Here is a 16904-nt window from a genome sequence, read left to right as displayed (position 1 = left end):
CGGAATACCGCGTCCGGCGCTTCCCCTCCCTGGTGCCGGCCGCCCGGAGCTCCCCCGCGCCCTTGGGTGCCGGGCCGGGCTCCGGGGCAGCCCAGGGCACTCCGCCCTGGGGCAGGGCGCTCGCCGCGGGCGCGCACGGCGCGGCGCGGGCGGAGCGGGCCGGCGGTGGCCGGGCCCAGCCGAGCCGAGCCGAGCCGAGCCGAGCCGAGCCCGGGCGCGGTGCCGGCGGCCAGGAGGGGGTTAAGCGGGCGCTGACAGTCAGCTGAGCCCTGACTGACAGCCCGCAAAGTTTCCCTGTCGCTAGACTCTTATGCTAATGAGGCCGGGCGGCGCGCGCCCATTGGCCCGGCCCCGAGCCCGTGTCCCGCCTGACGTCACGGGCGCTATAAAACTCCGCAATGCTTTAAACTCTCCTGCCGGATCAAACCTTTAAATATTTTTCATCTTCTTGCTGTAGCTTTGAGGCCGAGTTGTTTTTTTTTTTTCTCTCTCTCTCTCTTTTTTTTTAACTCTTATTATTATTATTATTTTGGTTGCGATACAGACTTTGATTTTTTTTTTATTTTTTTGCCTTCGCTCTCTTTCCCTCCTCCCTCCCCCGATGAACCTCTCTCCTCGCTCTGCACTTTGCAGGAGAGAGCCCAGAGGAAAAGCACCATGAAGTGTTAAAAATAACAAAACAAAACAACAACAACAACAAATTTACTCGCAACAACACCAGCTAACACTTCCAGCTGCGGCTCGCGAGCTGCGAAAGAGCGAGAGGAGAGAGAGAGAGAGAGAAGGGAGGGAGAGAGGAGGAAAAAAAAACCCTCTATGCAAAAGGCGAATAGCGAGAGCCCCGCGCTCTGATGCATCAGCGGAGCCTCTGCGAGGGATAACGCGGAGCGGGAGAGGAGCCGCCGGGGCGGACCGGATCGGAGGCAGAGCAGGAGAGCGGAGCGGAGCTCGCCAAAAATCAAGCTGGCTCACCCGGTGGCGACTCAGAGCAGCCCCCTCGCTCCCGGAGCGCACCCTTTCTGGAGGACTCTCGGCAGCAAAAGGATGGCATCAGAGCTGGCGATGAGCAGCTCCGACCTGCCCACCAGTCCCCTGGCCATGGAATATGTTAATGACTTCGATCTGATGAAGTTTGAAGTGAAAAAGGAGCCGGTGGAGACCGATCGCATTATCAGCCAGTGCGGCCGCCTGATCGCCGGGGGATCGCTCTCCTCCACCCCGATGAGCACGCCCTGCAGCTCCGTGCCCCCGTCCCCCAGCTTCTCGGCGCCCAGCCCCGGCTCCGGCTCCGACCAGAAGACCCACCTGGAAGACTACTACTGGATGACGGGGTACCCGCAGCAGCTCAACCCGGAGGCGCTGGGCTTCAGCCCCGAGGACGCGGTGGAGGCGCTGATCAACAGCAGCCACCACCCGCTGCCCGGCGCCTTCGATGGCTATGCTAGAGGGCAGCAGCTGGCCGCGGCCGCCGGCGGCTCCGTGCCGGCCGAGGAGATGGGCTCGGCGGCCGCCGTGGTGTCGGCGGTGATCGCCGCGGCGGCGGCGCAGGGCGGCGCGCCCCACTACCACCACCACCACCACCACCCGCACCACGGCGGCGGCGGCGGCGGCGGCGGCGGGCACCCCCACGCCGCGGCGCCGGGCAGCGCGCCGCCCTCCTCCGCCTCCTCGGCCGCCGGCTCCGGCTCCGGCGGCGGCGGCGGCGGCGGCGGTGGCGGCGCCGGGGGGCTGCACCACCCGCACCACGGCGGCGGCGGCGGCGGCGGCGGCGGCGGCCTCCACTTCGACGACCGCTTCTCCGACGAGCAGCTGGTGACCATGTCGGTGCGGGAGCTGAACCGGCAGCTGCGGGGCGTCAGCAAGGAAGAGGTGATCCGGCTGAAGCAGAAGAGGAGGACCCTCAAAAACAGGGGCTATGCCCAGTCCTGCCGCTTCAAGAGGGTCCAGCAGCGGCACGTCCTGGAGTCGGAGAAGAACCAGCTGCTGCAGCAAGTGGAGCACCTAAAGCAGGAGATCTCCAGGCTGGTCCGGGAGAGGGACGCCTACAAGGAAAAGTACGAGAAGCTGGTCAGCAATGGCTTCAGAGAAAACGGATCCAGCAGCGACAACCCTTCCTCTCCAGAGTTTTTCATGTGAGTTCCCACAGCCTTGCCACCTTAACTAAAAGTTCTCCGTGTGAGTTGTTGTTGGGGGCTTTGCTAGAGCCACAACCCCGCTTGCCACCTTCTATTACCTTTTTTTAAAAAAAAAAAAAATCAAAACAATTTTAAAACAAAGTTGGTTTTTGGGTTGGTTTTTGTTTTTCTTTTTCTTTTTAAGGTGGGCTGGCTCCGTGTTGGCCAACCTAAAGTTCTACATGAGTTTTCTTTCTGTTTATTATTATTATTATTATTATTATTATTATTTTTATTTTTTTTGTGGGGGCTTGCTGTTGTGTTTTTTTTTAATTTGAAAGATCCAACTCGCCACCAACTCAGTTCTTCATATGAAGCTTGCTCTTCTTTGAAACCTGCCATCCACATTATATATATATATATATTTTTAAGTTCATGAGGTTTTTTTTCTTTTGAGCTTGCTGTGTCCAAAAAGTCAGATTTTTTTTTGCCATCCTGAGTTCTTCATATGAGATTTGAGCTTTGCAAAAAGAAAAATAAAATAAAAAAATTAAAAACTAAACAAAACAAAAAATACAAAAAAAAAAAGTGAAAATTTTAGACTCCAGCTTGCTGAGTTCCATCAGTTTTTAGCGTTGTTGTGTAAAACTAGAGATATGCCTAGATCAACCTGCCAAAATCAAGCCTGCATCAACCTTCGGTGTGTTCATGTGAGTTTTGGCCTTAATCTGCCAAATGTGAGACTTTAGTCTGCCATTAGAATCCCATATTCATCTCATGCATTACGCTTGCTATTTTGTCTTAGCAACAATGAACTATAACTGTTTCAAAAGACTATGAAAAAGAGACATTATATTAATAAAAAACCCTGCATGCTGGTCATGTACGGTATAATTATTTTTTTTTCTTTTGCTTGGAAATGGACTTTTGGAGACTATTATGGCATGGCATTCATCCTTTTGTTTTATTGCCTCATCACTTTTTTGGGTTGAAAGCAAAAAAGTGCAACCTTTGATCTTCCTCCTCCTCTTCCTCCCATTAAAGTTTGCATCTGCTCTAAAACTGCTTTGAGTTACTCAAAACTTCAGACTTCCTTTTAAATGCACTGAAGCATTCCCTCTAAAAAAACCTGCCAGAATGGATTTTGGTAACCTAATGTGGCAAAAAAAATTTAAAAAAAAATAAAAAAAACCCAAAAACACAGAAAGAACTTCGGAAAGATGTTCAAAAACAAAATTCACATCCCACTTGGGGGGACATTGAAACCATGCTGTTGCCTAAAAACAGTCTAAAATTAATTTTAAGTGATCTGCCCCATTTTTTTTTTTTTCATTTTGCGTTTGGTCATTGTCAAATGTGGAATGCTCTGGGTTCCTAGTATATAATTTAATTCTAGTTTCTGTCATCTGTTAGCCCAGTTAAAATGTATGCTACAGATAAAGGAATGTTATAGATAAATTCGAAAGAGTTAGGTCTGTTTAGATGTAGATTTTTTTTTTTAAAGATTGATGCACTAAATTGTTTACTGTCGTGATGTAAAGGGGGGTAGAATTTGCAACGGGACTGTTTTAAAAAGTAGTTTATGCAGCATGTGCTTGCAACTTAAATATAAGTTGGGTATATGTAGTCCTTGCTATACCACTGACTGTATTTGAAAACCAAAGTATTAAAAGGGGGAGGCACCCCTGTTTATATCTATAGGGGTATTTTACATTAAAAATGTATGGGTTGTTTTTTTGTTTTTTTTTTTTTCAAAATTGAAGTATTTGGGACTGAATTGCACTAAGATATAACCTGCAAGCATATAATACAAAAACAACAACAAAAAAATTACGAACCTGTTTAGAACGCTAATACAATTTATGCAGTTATAAAGATGGCATTACTGCACAGTTTTAAAATGATGCAGATTTTTTTACAGTTGTATTGTGGTGCAGAACTGGATTTTCTGTAACTTCAAAAATTCCACAGTTTTAAAGGCAATAATCAGTAAATTTTATTTTCAGGGACTGATATCCTGTCTTTTAAAAAAAAATGGAAAGTAAATCTTACCACAATAAATATAAAAAAATCTTGTCAGTTACTTTTTCTTTTACATATTTTGCTGTGCAAAATTGTTTTATATCTTGAGTTACTAACTAACCACGTGTGATGTTCCTATGTGCTTTTCTTTCATTTTCAACTCTATGGTTATATCGAAAGAGAGAATAATCTACAATAATAAACTGCATTTTTTTGATTCCGTACTCAGTTTCTTAGTGTGTAGTTCAAAGTTCCATAACTGCGAGCGCAGTACTTCAGCGTGCTGCCTGCCGAAGGGGCGATACTCACCCACGAGCTGGACTCAGAAATGTTCAGGAGGGGAGAAGGAAAAGGATAGCTTCGTGTAAAATGGAAAATTGTCACCTGCTAGGACTCAAGTTCTCTTTCAGGTAGATGAAAAAAACGTGAGCTTTCAGGTGCTGCTTCTGACTTCTCAGTAGTGCAGTGAGGGCAGTTTCAGTGACTCAGATCATCCCACCAAGTTCTAGGAGATCTCAAAGGGGAGGTCTGCTTAAAAACCTGATGACACGATGTGGCCCTGTATTTTGATTGTTTTATGATGGAGTGAAGTGAAAGAGAAGACTTGACATCCTCCTATCATCTGATCCCAGCTAAGCATGCCTGTCTCTAGTAAGAGATGACACTGCATCAGGCTTGGCTTTTCACAGAGCCACTCAATTCTAGATTGAAAAATTTTTTACCATTTTGGTCCACACTGCCTCCTTTTTTCTTTTCTTTGCTTTTTCACCCTTCTTTTTTCTTTTTTTTTTTTTTTTTACCCTGTGGATTTTTTTTGTTTTGTTTTAGATTCTTTTTGTTTTGTTTTGTTTTGTTTTGTTGTTTTTTTCTTTCGCTACAGGCCTTAGAAAGTCCAGAGAGAGCTGAGGAGCGGAGAAAAAAAAAATCCAAAGGACTTCCTCCAACTTTTGAGAGTTATTTGCTCTAAACAATCAACCCCAAAGGTTAATGTGCTAGAAACATTCAGGTCTCTGAGCCCCTCTTCACTGCAGTTCCCCATGTCAAAGGGCATTTGAACTTTGAAAGGCTCCTCAGATGCTTGACCCAGTTCGTTTAAAGCCACCTTTCCCTGAGAGCCTGCAGGGTCCCTCGGCAGAGCACTGTCCTGCTCTCTGAATGGGATTATCTGTCCCCTTTCTGTGAGAGGCAGAGGCCTCTCCGAAGGATGCTCCAGCCTCTCTAGGATGGGGGGTATATCTCCAGACCTAGGCTTATAAACCAAACACCTTTTTCTTCTCCTTTGTGTTTTTCCCCGCTGCTGCTGGTGCAACTTTGTCCCAGCAGTAGGGTCATCCCTCCTGGGTGCTGGTGGCCCTGAAGGGACAGGACCTGTTGCCATCCCTCTGCCTGGCTGGTCCAGCCCCTGTCAGGGGTCGAGCTGCAAGGTCAAGGTGTGGCTTGAGCCCCCCTGCAGCACTTGTGCCCACGATAGTCTGTGTCAGTGGGCAGTGGCTGGTGCTGGAGGTCACTCTGCACCTGCTGAGGTCCCTTTGGCAGGGATGGACACCAACCTCTCTGTTGGTGACAGCAGTGGCTTGCTCTCTGAAGCCAATGCTGTGTCTCACCCCTCCCCAGTGCCGGGGCACCAACCTGCCCTTTGGCATCTGACCTGCTGTTGCACCAGGGTTTGAGTAATGGTTCAAGCTCCAGATTCTGGTTAATTTGAGTTCCATTTTCTGGTTAATGTGTAATCTGTGGGTAAACTGGTTGTGATTGGCTGAGCTGGGAATTATCTCCTCTCATAAAGCCAAGGCTGCTCGTTTTTCTGTCTCCCACCTTCCCTTCCCTGACTGAGCCTTTACCGACGTCCAGGTGCTTTTGCAGGGACTCTGAAGCTTTGCTGCTGCCCTTGCTGGGAGCAAGGAAGGGAAGGGACAAGACCTGTCATCAGCAGAGCCCCCGCTGGAGTGGTGCTGCAGCCCCCAAGGGAGTACAAAACCTCAGGCTGCCTGGAGCAGGACCACTTCTGGTCCAGCCTCGTCCTCACACCCTGCTGTCACTTCAGGCTTCCTTGCAAGCAAATTTAGGAGCAGGCAATAGGATTTTAAAAGTACTGTGAATAAACTGTGTAGTGAAGAGCAAGGAGAGCACTGCTGCCTCCCTGAAGTATCTTTTTTCAGAGAGAGAAAAAACCAAACATCCTATTTGAACGATTTGAGAGATAAGAGAAAACCTTCCTAGAAACAGACTTCCTAGAATAGGGTGACAAAGGGAAAATTCCCATCACACCCCCAACCTGAGAGGGGAAAAAAGCTTTCTTCCAGTTTGGCATTGTGATGACAATCTTGCTTGCACATTAAAAAAGGCAAAAATGCAACCTTCCTTAAGCTGAACTTGAATTTTAGCCTGAAACACGCCAACTGGCCAAGTGAAGGGGAAAAAAATAAGGTACACATTTTAATATTCACTAAAGCAGAGTGAGTATTGGGGTTCTCTGTATGAGTCATTGCAGGGGAGCGCCCACCTTTGCCGCAGGACTGCTTGCTGAGGACTAATTGGAACCGCTCTGCTCTGAATAACCTACATTCATTAATCACCCCTTGCTTGACTCTGGCCTCAATCCTGCTCCCATTGAACTCAGAGGTGCAATCCTGGGGATTTCAAAGGGGAGCAGAATCCCACTGTTCTCCCACAGGTAAAAACCGGGTGGAATGCTGCCCGAGCCAGGCAACTGGGTGTCAAAAGGTGTGTGTGGTCTTAATCTGCCCATCACTAACAACATCCTATTTTTCCCATAGTCTTATAGTGCCTTTCCATTTATTAACTACATTACAAAGAATTTCATATGACCGATGCTGGGAGATACGTGCGTGGACAGCTGCCCTTTGCTGGCTGGGAAATGGTGTGCACTGAGGCTCAGTGCACACCAGCCCACCTTGCCCTTAACCTTTTTTATTTTCACCCCCTAAAACAAAACATAATCCTCTCCTGCCCTGCCTTCAGGCTTCTGCTGAGCAGAGGCCGGGAGTATTTTTTTGGTTTTGCTACAGCATTTTCCCCGCTTGAAAAAATGTCATCCTGGACTGAATCCTAAAAAAAAGATGGGAGAAGACAGGGAAATATCCCAGTCACACCAGTGCATATTTATTTCCTGAATTATTTCTCCCTAGGCGTGCAGTGAGAAGTGCCCATTTGCAAACTGAGCAGGAAAAGCTTCTATTTATTAGAAAGTCTTCATCACCCTTTTAAAACAAAAACTCCAGCGCTGAATCAAAATGTCACTTGAAAACTCCCTCCACGCGAAACATGGCAGCAAATTTTTAGATTAAAAAATTAACTTTCCCAGCTCTTTTTTTCTTTTCCCTTCTGAAAGCTTTTATGCAGCTGTTTCCTCCCCCTCCCTCTGTGTAGTGTGTAGGAAGTTCTTGATCTAGAATCATTCATAATTTTAATACCAATTTCTATTTGACATAATATACTAATATCAGATAGAGAGTGTAGCTGCTTCCTGGATTTAGGGAGGAAATGATGCATATATCAGAATTATCTGCTCAGATGCCAGAACTACATTGGTGTCATTTCAGCATGTGCTGTGTTGAAAGGAAATCCTCTATATTTATTACTCCGATCATCAGAGGAGCTAAATGGACCCACTGTTTCTGACACCTGTTCAGATGGCTGAATTTAAAATTTCATGCAGGAAAAAAAAAAAAACCTACATACTTCAATGTTAGGAATTAAGGTTTTTTTAATACACTTTTTTCCCTCCCTCTTTCCGAATCGCTGTGTTGCGAGCGGCTGCCATGAGGCTTGGGCATTCCGAGGGTAGCTATGGAGAGCGGGATAGATTTTGTTTGCTCAGCTCCGACAAAAACCAATCCTGCCTGAACACACACACAACACACACACACACAGTCTGTAACCAAATGCTTCAGATCTCTGTTTTAAGTGCAGGTCTCAGTATGAATAACATGATGTAGCACACCCCAGAACGTGGCGGAGGTGAGTGGCCAAGAAAGAACTCGTCTTTTCAGGAAGGAGCTGAGCACTGAACCACTTCATAATTTTAAGGCTCTTCTAATGAATTTTTTTGGGCACAGCAGGTACAAATCAATAGATTAAAATACTGTACACTCTGCTGCATCTAATTCTTGACTGCCTGAAATTGCGGGGGAGGACCGAGAATAACATTTGTCACTCTGAGGGCTGAGTGCATTCAGATTTGTGAGCTCTAAGCCAACACAATGCAAAAATAGTCCAGGATGTGACTTAAGTTATCAAGTGAAAAGCAAGAGGCCAGGGATCTGCGAGGCTGTAGTTGGCAGACAGGCAGCTCCATCCCGAGCTATCTATCACCGTATCGGGTTGACCCGGCACAGTGTGACAACATCTCAGCGCCCTCGATGCACGCTGCCTGTATTTCAGCACTCTCTGAAATGATCATTTTCGTTCACTATTGCTGCACCCACTTTTTTCCCTCCAAATTCTGGCTTATAAAACTGTGTCACTTGCGACACACAGTGAAGTGTGCAGGCCTGTAATCGTGGTGCAGTGAGTGACGAGGACAGAACTTGCCCTGCCTCTCTCCTTGCTTGTTTTGAAGTCCTGTGGACTTTGTGACATGATTTGCTTTCTTTTTTTTTAATTAATAAATGTCATTGTTTTGTAATGCATTTCAATGCAACACTTTACATGGAAGGAATCAAAGCGAGAGCAGAAGTTTGCTACAACTGGTGTTTCTCCTCCATGCAAAAAAAAAAAAAAAAAAATCCCCAGTAAATAACAAATCGAGCAGTCTCCTCAAGTTTCCAGCGGGGGTAGAGATTGGAGCGTCCCTGGGTGCTACTCTCAATTGTTAATTTATAAAGACCCACAGTCCTGAGCAATGCTGCCCCAGCTTGTCCTGATACAGCAGAGATGCCGATAGCTGTGGACGGAGGCGTTGAGTCTCAACACCCTGTTCCAGCGAAGGCTCTGGCATCTCCCTGACCTTCAGTCCTTGGGCTTTTCCATTAAATCTGGGTGTCCCCGAAAGCCTGCAGGGTGTGGGGACACCGGGGTGTCGGCAGAGCTCCGCGCCCACACACCTTTGCCTCCCTGCCGCCAGCCCGGCACCTGCCTCGGCCGGGGGAGCAGCAGCCCTGGGGGGGGTTCTGGCACGGATTTTCACCTCTCTGCTTCCAGCAGCTCCTGAACGCCCCGAGCCGGGGCTGTCTGGGCAGGGATGCAGCCCCTCCCCGCCCCTCACGGCACCGGGGCCGCGGCCGCCGGGGTCGCTTGGGGAACGGCCGGGCCCCCTCGGGGGCTGCCCTGAGCCCGGCCCGGCCAGGCCGCCACGTCCAGGGACACAGCCGGGAACAGCCCCCGGCCCAGGCACAGCTCTGACCCCGGGCAGAGCCCTGTCCCCGGCACAGACCCCGGCCCCCGGCACAGCCCTGACCTCGGGCTCAGCCCTGTCCCCGGCTTGACTCCCGGCCCTGGCACAACCCCCGGCCCCGGAACAATTCCCGGGCACAGCCCTCGCCCCCGGCCCAGCTCTGACTACGGGCACAGCTCCTGTCCCCGCTATAGTCCGAGTCCCTGTCCCAGGCCCAGTCCCTGTCCCCGGGCACAGCCCTCGGCCCCGGTCCCGAGGGCTGCAGCGGCCGCCCAGCCGCGGGTCCCGCCTCAGCCAGGTGCAGGGGACAGGCCCCGCCGCCCGGGAGGGGCGAAAAGGTGAGGACCACATCGCTGTTTGTTTGTTTCTTGTTTGTTTCTCTCTAAATCCCATCCCTGCAACAAAAAGGGGAGTCTGGGCGGAACTATGGATCCGTCTGGCCGCGCATCCAGAGCGGAGCTCCGGTTGTCACCCGGCGGCTCCCACGGGCCGCCCGGCCCTAGGTATGTCCACAGAGCACTTCCCTCGGCTTTGGCCACAGTATTTCCAATTTTTCTTTTTTTTCTTTTTCTTTTTCTTTTTCTTTTTCTTTTTCTTTTTCTTTTTCTTTTTCTTTTTCTTTTTCTTTTTCTTTTTCTTTTTCTTTTTCTTTTACTTTTTCTTTTTCTTTTTCTTTTTCCTGATTCCTTTTCTTTTTCTTTTCCCTTCTCTTCCCCCTTTTTCCCTTTCCCTTTTCCTTTCCCTTTCCCTCTTTCTCTCCCTCTCCCTTTTCCTTCTCCCTTTTTCTCTTTTTCTTTTTCCTTTTTCTCTCTCATTCTTTTTCTTTTTCTTTCTTATTTTTCCTTTCCTTTTTCTATTTCTTCCTCTTTTTTTTTCTAGTTCTTGAATTTTCCCCCTTTTCTTCCTTTCTTTTTCCTTCTTACCTGTGCGCACACAGAGACAAATCTAAACCCAACGGCAATCAAAGAGATCTTTTAAAATGACTTTTTGGATCAGGCCTCAAGTTCTCTGCAGGGAGCAAGAATGGGAGCAGGCAGGATTTACATTTCATGGCTTTTAAAGAATCTGAAGTGCGGGGAACGGCGTTTGCCGAGGCTGAGTTTCACAAGTCTGTGTGGATGTGCCTCGGAATGTGTATATGATTAAGCTTAAAGCCCTCTTCTGTAAGAAGGCAGGCAGATTCCCTTTCCTGCAGCCTGAGCCCTGCTTCTCCAGTTTTGAAACAAAACTTCTTGCCAAGGCCTTGGCAGTGGGATATTACTGCTGAAGGGGATGGGATCAGGGTGTTGGTATTGTCTTCCAAACCTGAGGTGTCTCCACTGCAAACAGCCCCTGCTGCCTCAAGCACTGAGAGCCGTGACAATAAAAATTATCCCAAAAATTAAACCAAACAAGACCTAGTATTTTTTTTCCTTTCCTACCCCTTCCCCCCAACTCAACTGCTTCCAAACTCCCTGATGAAAGCATTTTAATATGTAGGAAGAGCTGCCGGAGTCTGCAATGCGATTCAGTGTTCTGTGGTGTGGGATGAACAGATTTTCCTTTCCGTAGGGTTTCCTCCTGCAAAGTCATTGTAGAGGAGGGAATACTGTAAGATTAAATCTGGTTAAAATACTATATTCATGTCACACCAGATACGGTCTCCAGACTGTGCACAGTCTTTCAGCTTCCTTTATTGTGAAATCCTTTTAAAATAGCACAGTATAGTGTAGAGAACTTATTGAAGTATAACTGTCTTACACCAACTCTGTCAGATAAAATGAAGGAAAGTGATCAGGCTTCTTAAATTAATAAATCTGCTTAATGTCTCTGGTTGCCTTCACTCTCTTTTACTGTCTTTGACTCTTTCCTTATTAATAAACTGATAGTTAAATAAAGCTGCTAAGTGAAGCAATGCACCTTGTCCGTGGAAGAGGGTTGGTGTTCCAGGTGTGCTGTGCTGGGAGTGGTTGTGGGTTTAGGGCAGGGTTGGCCACAGCAAAGACTGAAAGCAGGCTGACCACATCAGTTTCTAGATGCTCCTCAGGTGTGAGGCTTGAGTACCTGTTCCTCTCAGCCCCCTGCATTAATAACAGAATGAATTAACTGACTGGCATGAAAGGAGAGGTCGTCCTGAGAAAAATGACACCAAAGGTCCACAGGAGTCATTTGCTTTTAGAGATCCCGGGCCAGGTGCCAAGTATTGCATTTATCTAAGCACCGTCCCCTTTCTCAAAAAAAAAAAACAAAAAAAACAAAAAAAAACAAAAACAGCAAAACAACAAACTCCAAACCTGAAGGAAAAAAATCAAACTAAAACTAGAAGGCAACATCTTTTTCAATGGCCTGTGGGGTCCTTTCAAAGAGGGGGGTGGGTTTTTTTGAGTGGGGAGCTTTGGGTGGGATGTGGGACAGTGATCATTCAGCTGGCTCTAAATGTGCCACCCACTTTTGTTTTCAGAGCTGCAGAGCTAATCTGGAATCAAAATGCTGGAAAAGCGCCTACAGTTTGTCTTGCCTTTTTTTTTTAATTCAAGTCGATTGGGCTTGTGGTTTATTCTTGCTCTGATTATGCTGCACGGTTCCAATAAATGCACGGAGCTCAAGCATTCCTACAGGCACTTCATAGGAAATACATGTGTGTGTCTGTGCATGCACACTCAGGGAGAGAAAGCTGATTGTAAGGGACACAACAAAATATCCATATTTAAGAAATGTGGATTGACTCACTGACTTATCTCACTTATTGTACAAAGATTCACTCTATGCTGATTTTTTTTTTTTAAATTAGGTTTTAAATATGTGTTGACAGGATGAATTTGTATGGTGTGAGTAACTGCAGGGGGAAATGACAGCTCTGCTTTTGTTATTAAACTACTGTCTTGAAAATAATGGAGTGTGTACAAAAATTGATTATTATTTTGCCAATTACATTAGTGCAGCTAATAACAATCATTAAGAAAGAAATACGGAAAGCTGCACACTTTCAGATATTAAAAACTGGTATTCACTGGTAAGGCAAAAAATATGTGTTCTTAAGGTAATTTGTCAGTAAGAATCTCCTGTTATTAATGTGAAGCAAATACTAAATGTGTGAGCTAGAAATGTTTCACTTCAAACTGTGTTCATTTCTTCTTCACTCAGCCAGAGTTAATAAACAGTACAAGAGACTTTCTAAATTTAATTTAGGATTTGCATATAAAAGGTCCTATTCTGTACCATAGTGGCACAACAGACAGGCTTTATGATGTTAAATATTCCTTTTAATAATAGTTTATTTTAATATATTTACTAAATTAGGTACCCGAGAGAATCATCTACAACGGTGATGTGAAAATCCCTGTTACCTGAGGTCAAAAATAAAAGGTATGTTTTCCTTTTCATTAGCAATTTGCCATATTTCAGCAGGGGTGGTAATTTCACTGCTTTGTTTTCCTGCTGCTAAGATGGTGCTTTTTGCTCAGCCCTGGGGAGCCAGTGACAGGCTGTGGCGCCGTTTCTGGGCTTTTGGGTGAGGCTGATTTCAGGTGCCTACAAGAACCACTTGCAATGATGGGGCTTTGTACTTTTGTCAGCCAGGCAGCTCTCTCGTGTCCCACACCTCATATATAATCCTTTGCAAATGTTTTCTTTCTTTTTCTTCAAATGCTAGCGTTCAGACATCAGCTACGGGGATTAAGGATGGGTCTTCTGAAGATCTCCCTCAGATCTTGATGAAAATCATGAATCTGTGTTAGATGACTTCAGTACTTACAAATTACAATAGAGTTTAATTCACAGCACTGCTTTCCTCTGGAAATTAATGTTCATTCAATCTGTCAACATTGACTAAAAAATATACTGCTAATGAAAATGTGGGAATTAAAACTTTCAATCCCTTCCCCTGCTAGATTCAAACAGGGACTTTATTTTTTTTTTCTGTGGAATCTGACTTTTATTGACCTTGACTATAAAAATACTAAGTGGGTTAAATGAGCACCGAGGTTGCAATGACAGATTCCTGTGTGAATTTTTTTTATGAAACCTCCTATTTTAGTTGAGAACACAGCCTGCTCTACAGCCTGCACGCTTTGATCAACGGTTAAATGCTGTTAGAAACAGCTGAATTTTATTAGCTCATGGAATTAGGCTTGTTTAAATAATAGATTTATTTTTTATCTTTTAAAAGAAATGTAAATAATAAGTTAAAATAATTAATTTCTTTGTTAAATTTGAAAATAAATTTAAGTAACAGATTTATTATTTAAAATTTAAGTGGGATGGGGAGGATGTAACCGGTGCTGTAGCCTGTGCACTAAATGGAACTGAGAAGAGTTTTTGTTGGTGTATGGGCTGTAGGAATAGGTTTCTCAAAGAGCACTACAGGACCTTCATTTTAAGCCTGATGCTCCTCTTACTTCCCTGAGGAGCACCCTGGATAGGGTTTTGCCTGCATTGCATTTTTTTTTTTCTGTTTTTCACCACTGTAAATGAGAGGGAAGCCAGACCACTTGGGTTTTTTTTGTGAAAACTTAGAGTGCAATATGCTTTTTTTGCAAGAATAGAGCCAAGTTGCTATCAGCTGAAGTAAATACATGAAGTGTATATTTTAATTGCAAAGGTGCAGCACTTGTTTAATCAACTGTCTCCTAGGGAAACATTTCTAATTTCAATAATCCCATAGGAAAATCTGCCACGCTTCGTGTAAGTCATATATGTGACTATTAGATTTATATAAATTAGTGATATTTATTCTTTTTATCCATATAATGAAAAAGGAAATCTTTTTCCCTTATCGACACTTGTGATCTGAAGACTTGCTTGTCTGCTGTTCTCTGGGACTGTTCCTTGTGTCTTCCCTCAGTATTTTGTGGTTATATTTTCACATATTAGAGCCAAAATCCAACAAAACAACCAGCAGCAAAATCTGTTAGTTTTAAGCAAATAGCTCTTGAGTCTTGGAAGAGTTAACAAACTTTTACGGCAAGGTTCAGGCAGTTCTGACCCCTATGGTAATATTTCATCTAAGGTTACTGTTGGGAGAGAAATCAAATTTCAGCTGTGAACATGATTGACAGGTGAAAGCAAGAGAGAGAAAGACATCTGGTCAGATGGGGAATTTGGGCAGGAGAAGGACAATTCAGGGAAGTGTCTCTGTGATATTAGGAATAATAAGCTTAGATATGAAAACTCCGATCCTCCATGCTGTCTGGAGGAGAGCTCACTTGATATTCATGGAGGTGGCTTGGTTGGGGGAATTTAAGACTGTACATTTATAGTAGTGGACAGTAGTCTCCACAGTCTGACTTACTAACTTGGCTCCTTTGAAGGAATTATGTTATTTCTGGCAAACTTTAAGGATTTCAGGGCCATTTATTTAATGACTGTGACAGGAATATTTGGTGGTTGCTGGTTAAGAGGTTCTCACCATGATGTCCCTGGCAAGTCAGGCAGCAGCAGGGGTGGTGGAGGCCAGTACTGGTGTCACTCCATGTCCTCCCACTTCTGACAGCTTTCAGAGTAAGCACTGCAGGATGAATTTTGTGTTTATGATATACACTGTTTTACCAGTGACAAAATTAGTTGCAACCCCATAAAATACCACTAATGGTCCATTGTGGTGTTTTACAAAGCAACTGTTATTTTGCAAGGGCTGTGTTTTGTCTTTTTCCAGCTCCCAGCAGCACCAGCTAGCATCCCTTACAATACATACATAACCGCAGGTGTGTTTCACTGTGCTTCAGTGTATTTTATTTGGTGCAAAAAAGCTTTTTCATCCTCCAATGTCATGGAACCAATAAGAATAAAATATCCCTGTATTTCCTGATCAGCATGATGATGTTGGACAGTGGAATTTACTTCTGACATAAAAAATGTAGCCAGGTTTTTTCTTAAAAATGGCAAGAAAAAATCTGTTGTTTTTTTTTATTGCTCTGTGTAGCAATGTTTCAGTTTTCAAAGAGGGTCTGAAGGACCTTTTTAGAGCTCCAAGGGCAGGATGAGGCAATGATGGACCCTGGGATATAAATTGCATCCTTCCTACATCCCAGGTGAGAGGAGAAATCCTGGGTGGGCTTCTGGCCCCACTGAAGCCTTTGGTAAAATCACCCTTTAATTCCTGGGGCCCACACTTCCACCACAAAGGAATATCTACAGGGGAGGTTGTATAATAAAAAGCAAAATCTGAACTTATACGGAGGTAGCTGAGCTGTGAATTCCCAGGATGGATGTTCTTATTTGGGAGTAAGGGTGGATTTCCCCCTTCCCTAGTACAGCTAAGCTGCTTTCAAAATAAATTAGCCAGGAAAATCCACTCTTATTCTAGAGTAGGGTGTCCACCCAGGCAATGACTAGCACTGCAGTATAGTTTATTTCCTAATTTCTCCATATGGATGAGACCTAAACTAAGGGGAGAATAAGGAGCAGTAAAGAACAGAAATATATTTTCTGTTCCTTTTCCAGTTTGCCTCTAAGACTTTTCACACCAGGGAAATCATGGCTCTCTGAAAATACACATTTACTTACTTTTCACTGCTATTCTTGCATTTGCACATGCATTTTTAAAAGAGATTTTTGTTTTGTGCAAGACCTTTTGCATTCTCATACTATTCACGTGTATTTTTGATGTGCAGTTGAGTCTGTCTGTTCATGACATCATTTCTCTTTTCATGGCCGTGGCCTGGGATATCAAACTACCCAACTTCACTGCAAATTAGATCTTTCTTTTATTCCTAGACTGTACATCTGATAAAACTGAAAATTAAAGCTAAGAACTCTAAAAACAATCAAGTTTCTTTGTGCATGAGCAAGTTATTTTTAACTTTACGTTGTTGAATTAACACTCCCTGTAAAATGTCTTTATTTTCCGAGGCTGATAGCAAGATAACTTCCATGAAATATTATTGGCAAACTTCCCACAGCAGTCAATGGGAGCCTTGTATGTATTTTTCAAGCAGATGTGCTGTATTAAGCCTAAATGAGAATCTTTTTTTATCAAATGGGTTGCAATATGTTATTCTTGATTAAAAAATTCAGAGTAACCTCGCCACCTCCCTTTCCTCTCCCCAAACATATTTAGTACAATTTACAGATCATTTTGCATAGGTAAAAAATAAGTTCTTGAGTATTTATAAAAAGCAGGATTTTACTATGCCTCAAATATCTTTCTAGCTCATTCCTATGAATTTGAAGTATGAAAATGTCTCAAATCGTTATGAGTGAAGAGAGAGTATATGCCATAGGTAACAGCTTTTACTCCCCTAAAATTCCCAGGCAAGTGAATTTAATACTTTTCCCTGTGTTTAAAGTAAGCTCTAAAATATTTTCTGGTGATGTAGTCTTGCTGTTGTTTAGGTCTAATAAAGGATTTTAAGTGAAAAAAAAAAAAAAGTAATATTTTTAACATCTCTCCTGGGTTTTCTAATTTGTGTCACTTACCAAATGATTCACACTGT

At 44.6% G+C, this 16904-nt stretch overlaps 1 protein-coding gene across 2 annotated transcripts in view; it reads left to right on the top strand.

The window, feature by feature from the left end:
* Positions 1-363: 363 nt before the first annotated feature.
* The window catches only part of MAF (MAF bZIP transcription factor), a 194666-nt gene continuing 178125 nt past the window's right edge, over positions 364-16904 (top strand). For both annotated transcript variants that reach the window (XM_059857403.1, XM_059857402.1), the window contains exons 1-2: positions 364-2132; positions 12772-12837. In XM_059857403.1, coding sequence (XP_059713386.1) covers positions 1045-2132; positions 12772-12805 — 1122 coding nt within the window. In that variant the 5' untranslated portion in view covers positions 364-1044 and the 3' untranslated portion in view covers positions 12806-12837. The remainder of the gene's footprint in view (positions 2133-12771; positions 12838-16904) is intronic.

Source organism: Haemorhous mexicanus, chromosome 12, assembly GCF_027477595.1.
Source record: "Haemorhous mexicanus isolate bHaeMex1 chromosome 12, bHaeMex1.pri, whole genome shotgun sequence".
Lineage (NCBI taxonomy): Eukaryota > Metazoa > Chordata > Aves > Passeriformes > Fringillidae > Haemorhous > Haemorhous mexicanus.
The sequence above is the reverse complement of the archived record's forward strand: the minus strand, read 5'-3'. Positions and strand labels throughout refer to the sequence as shown.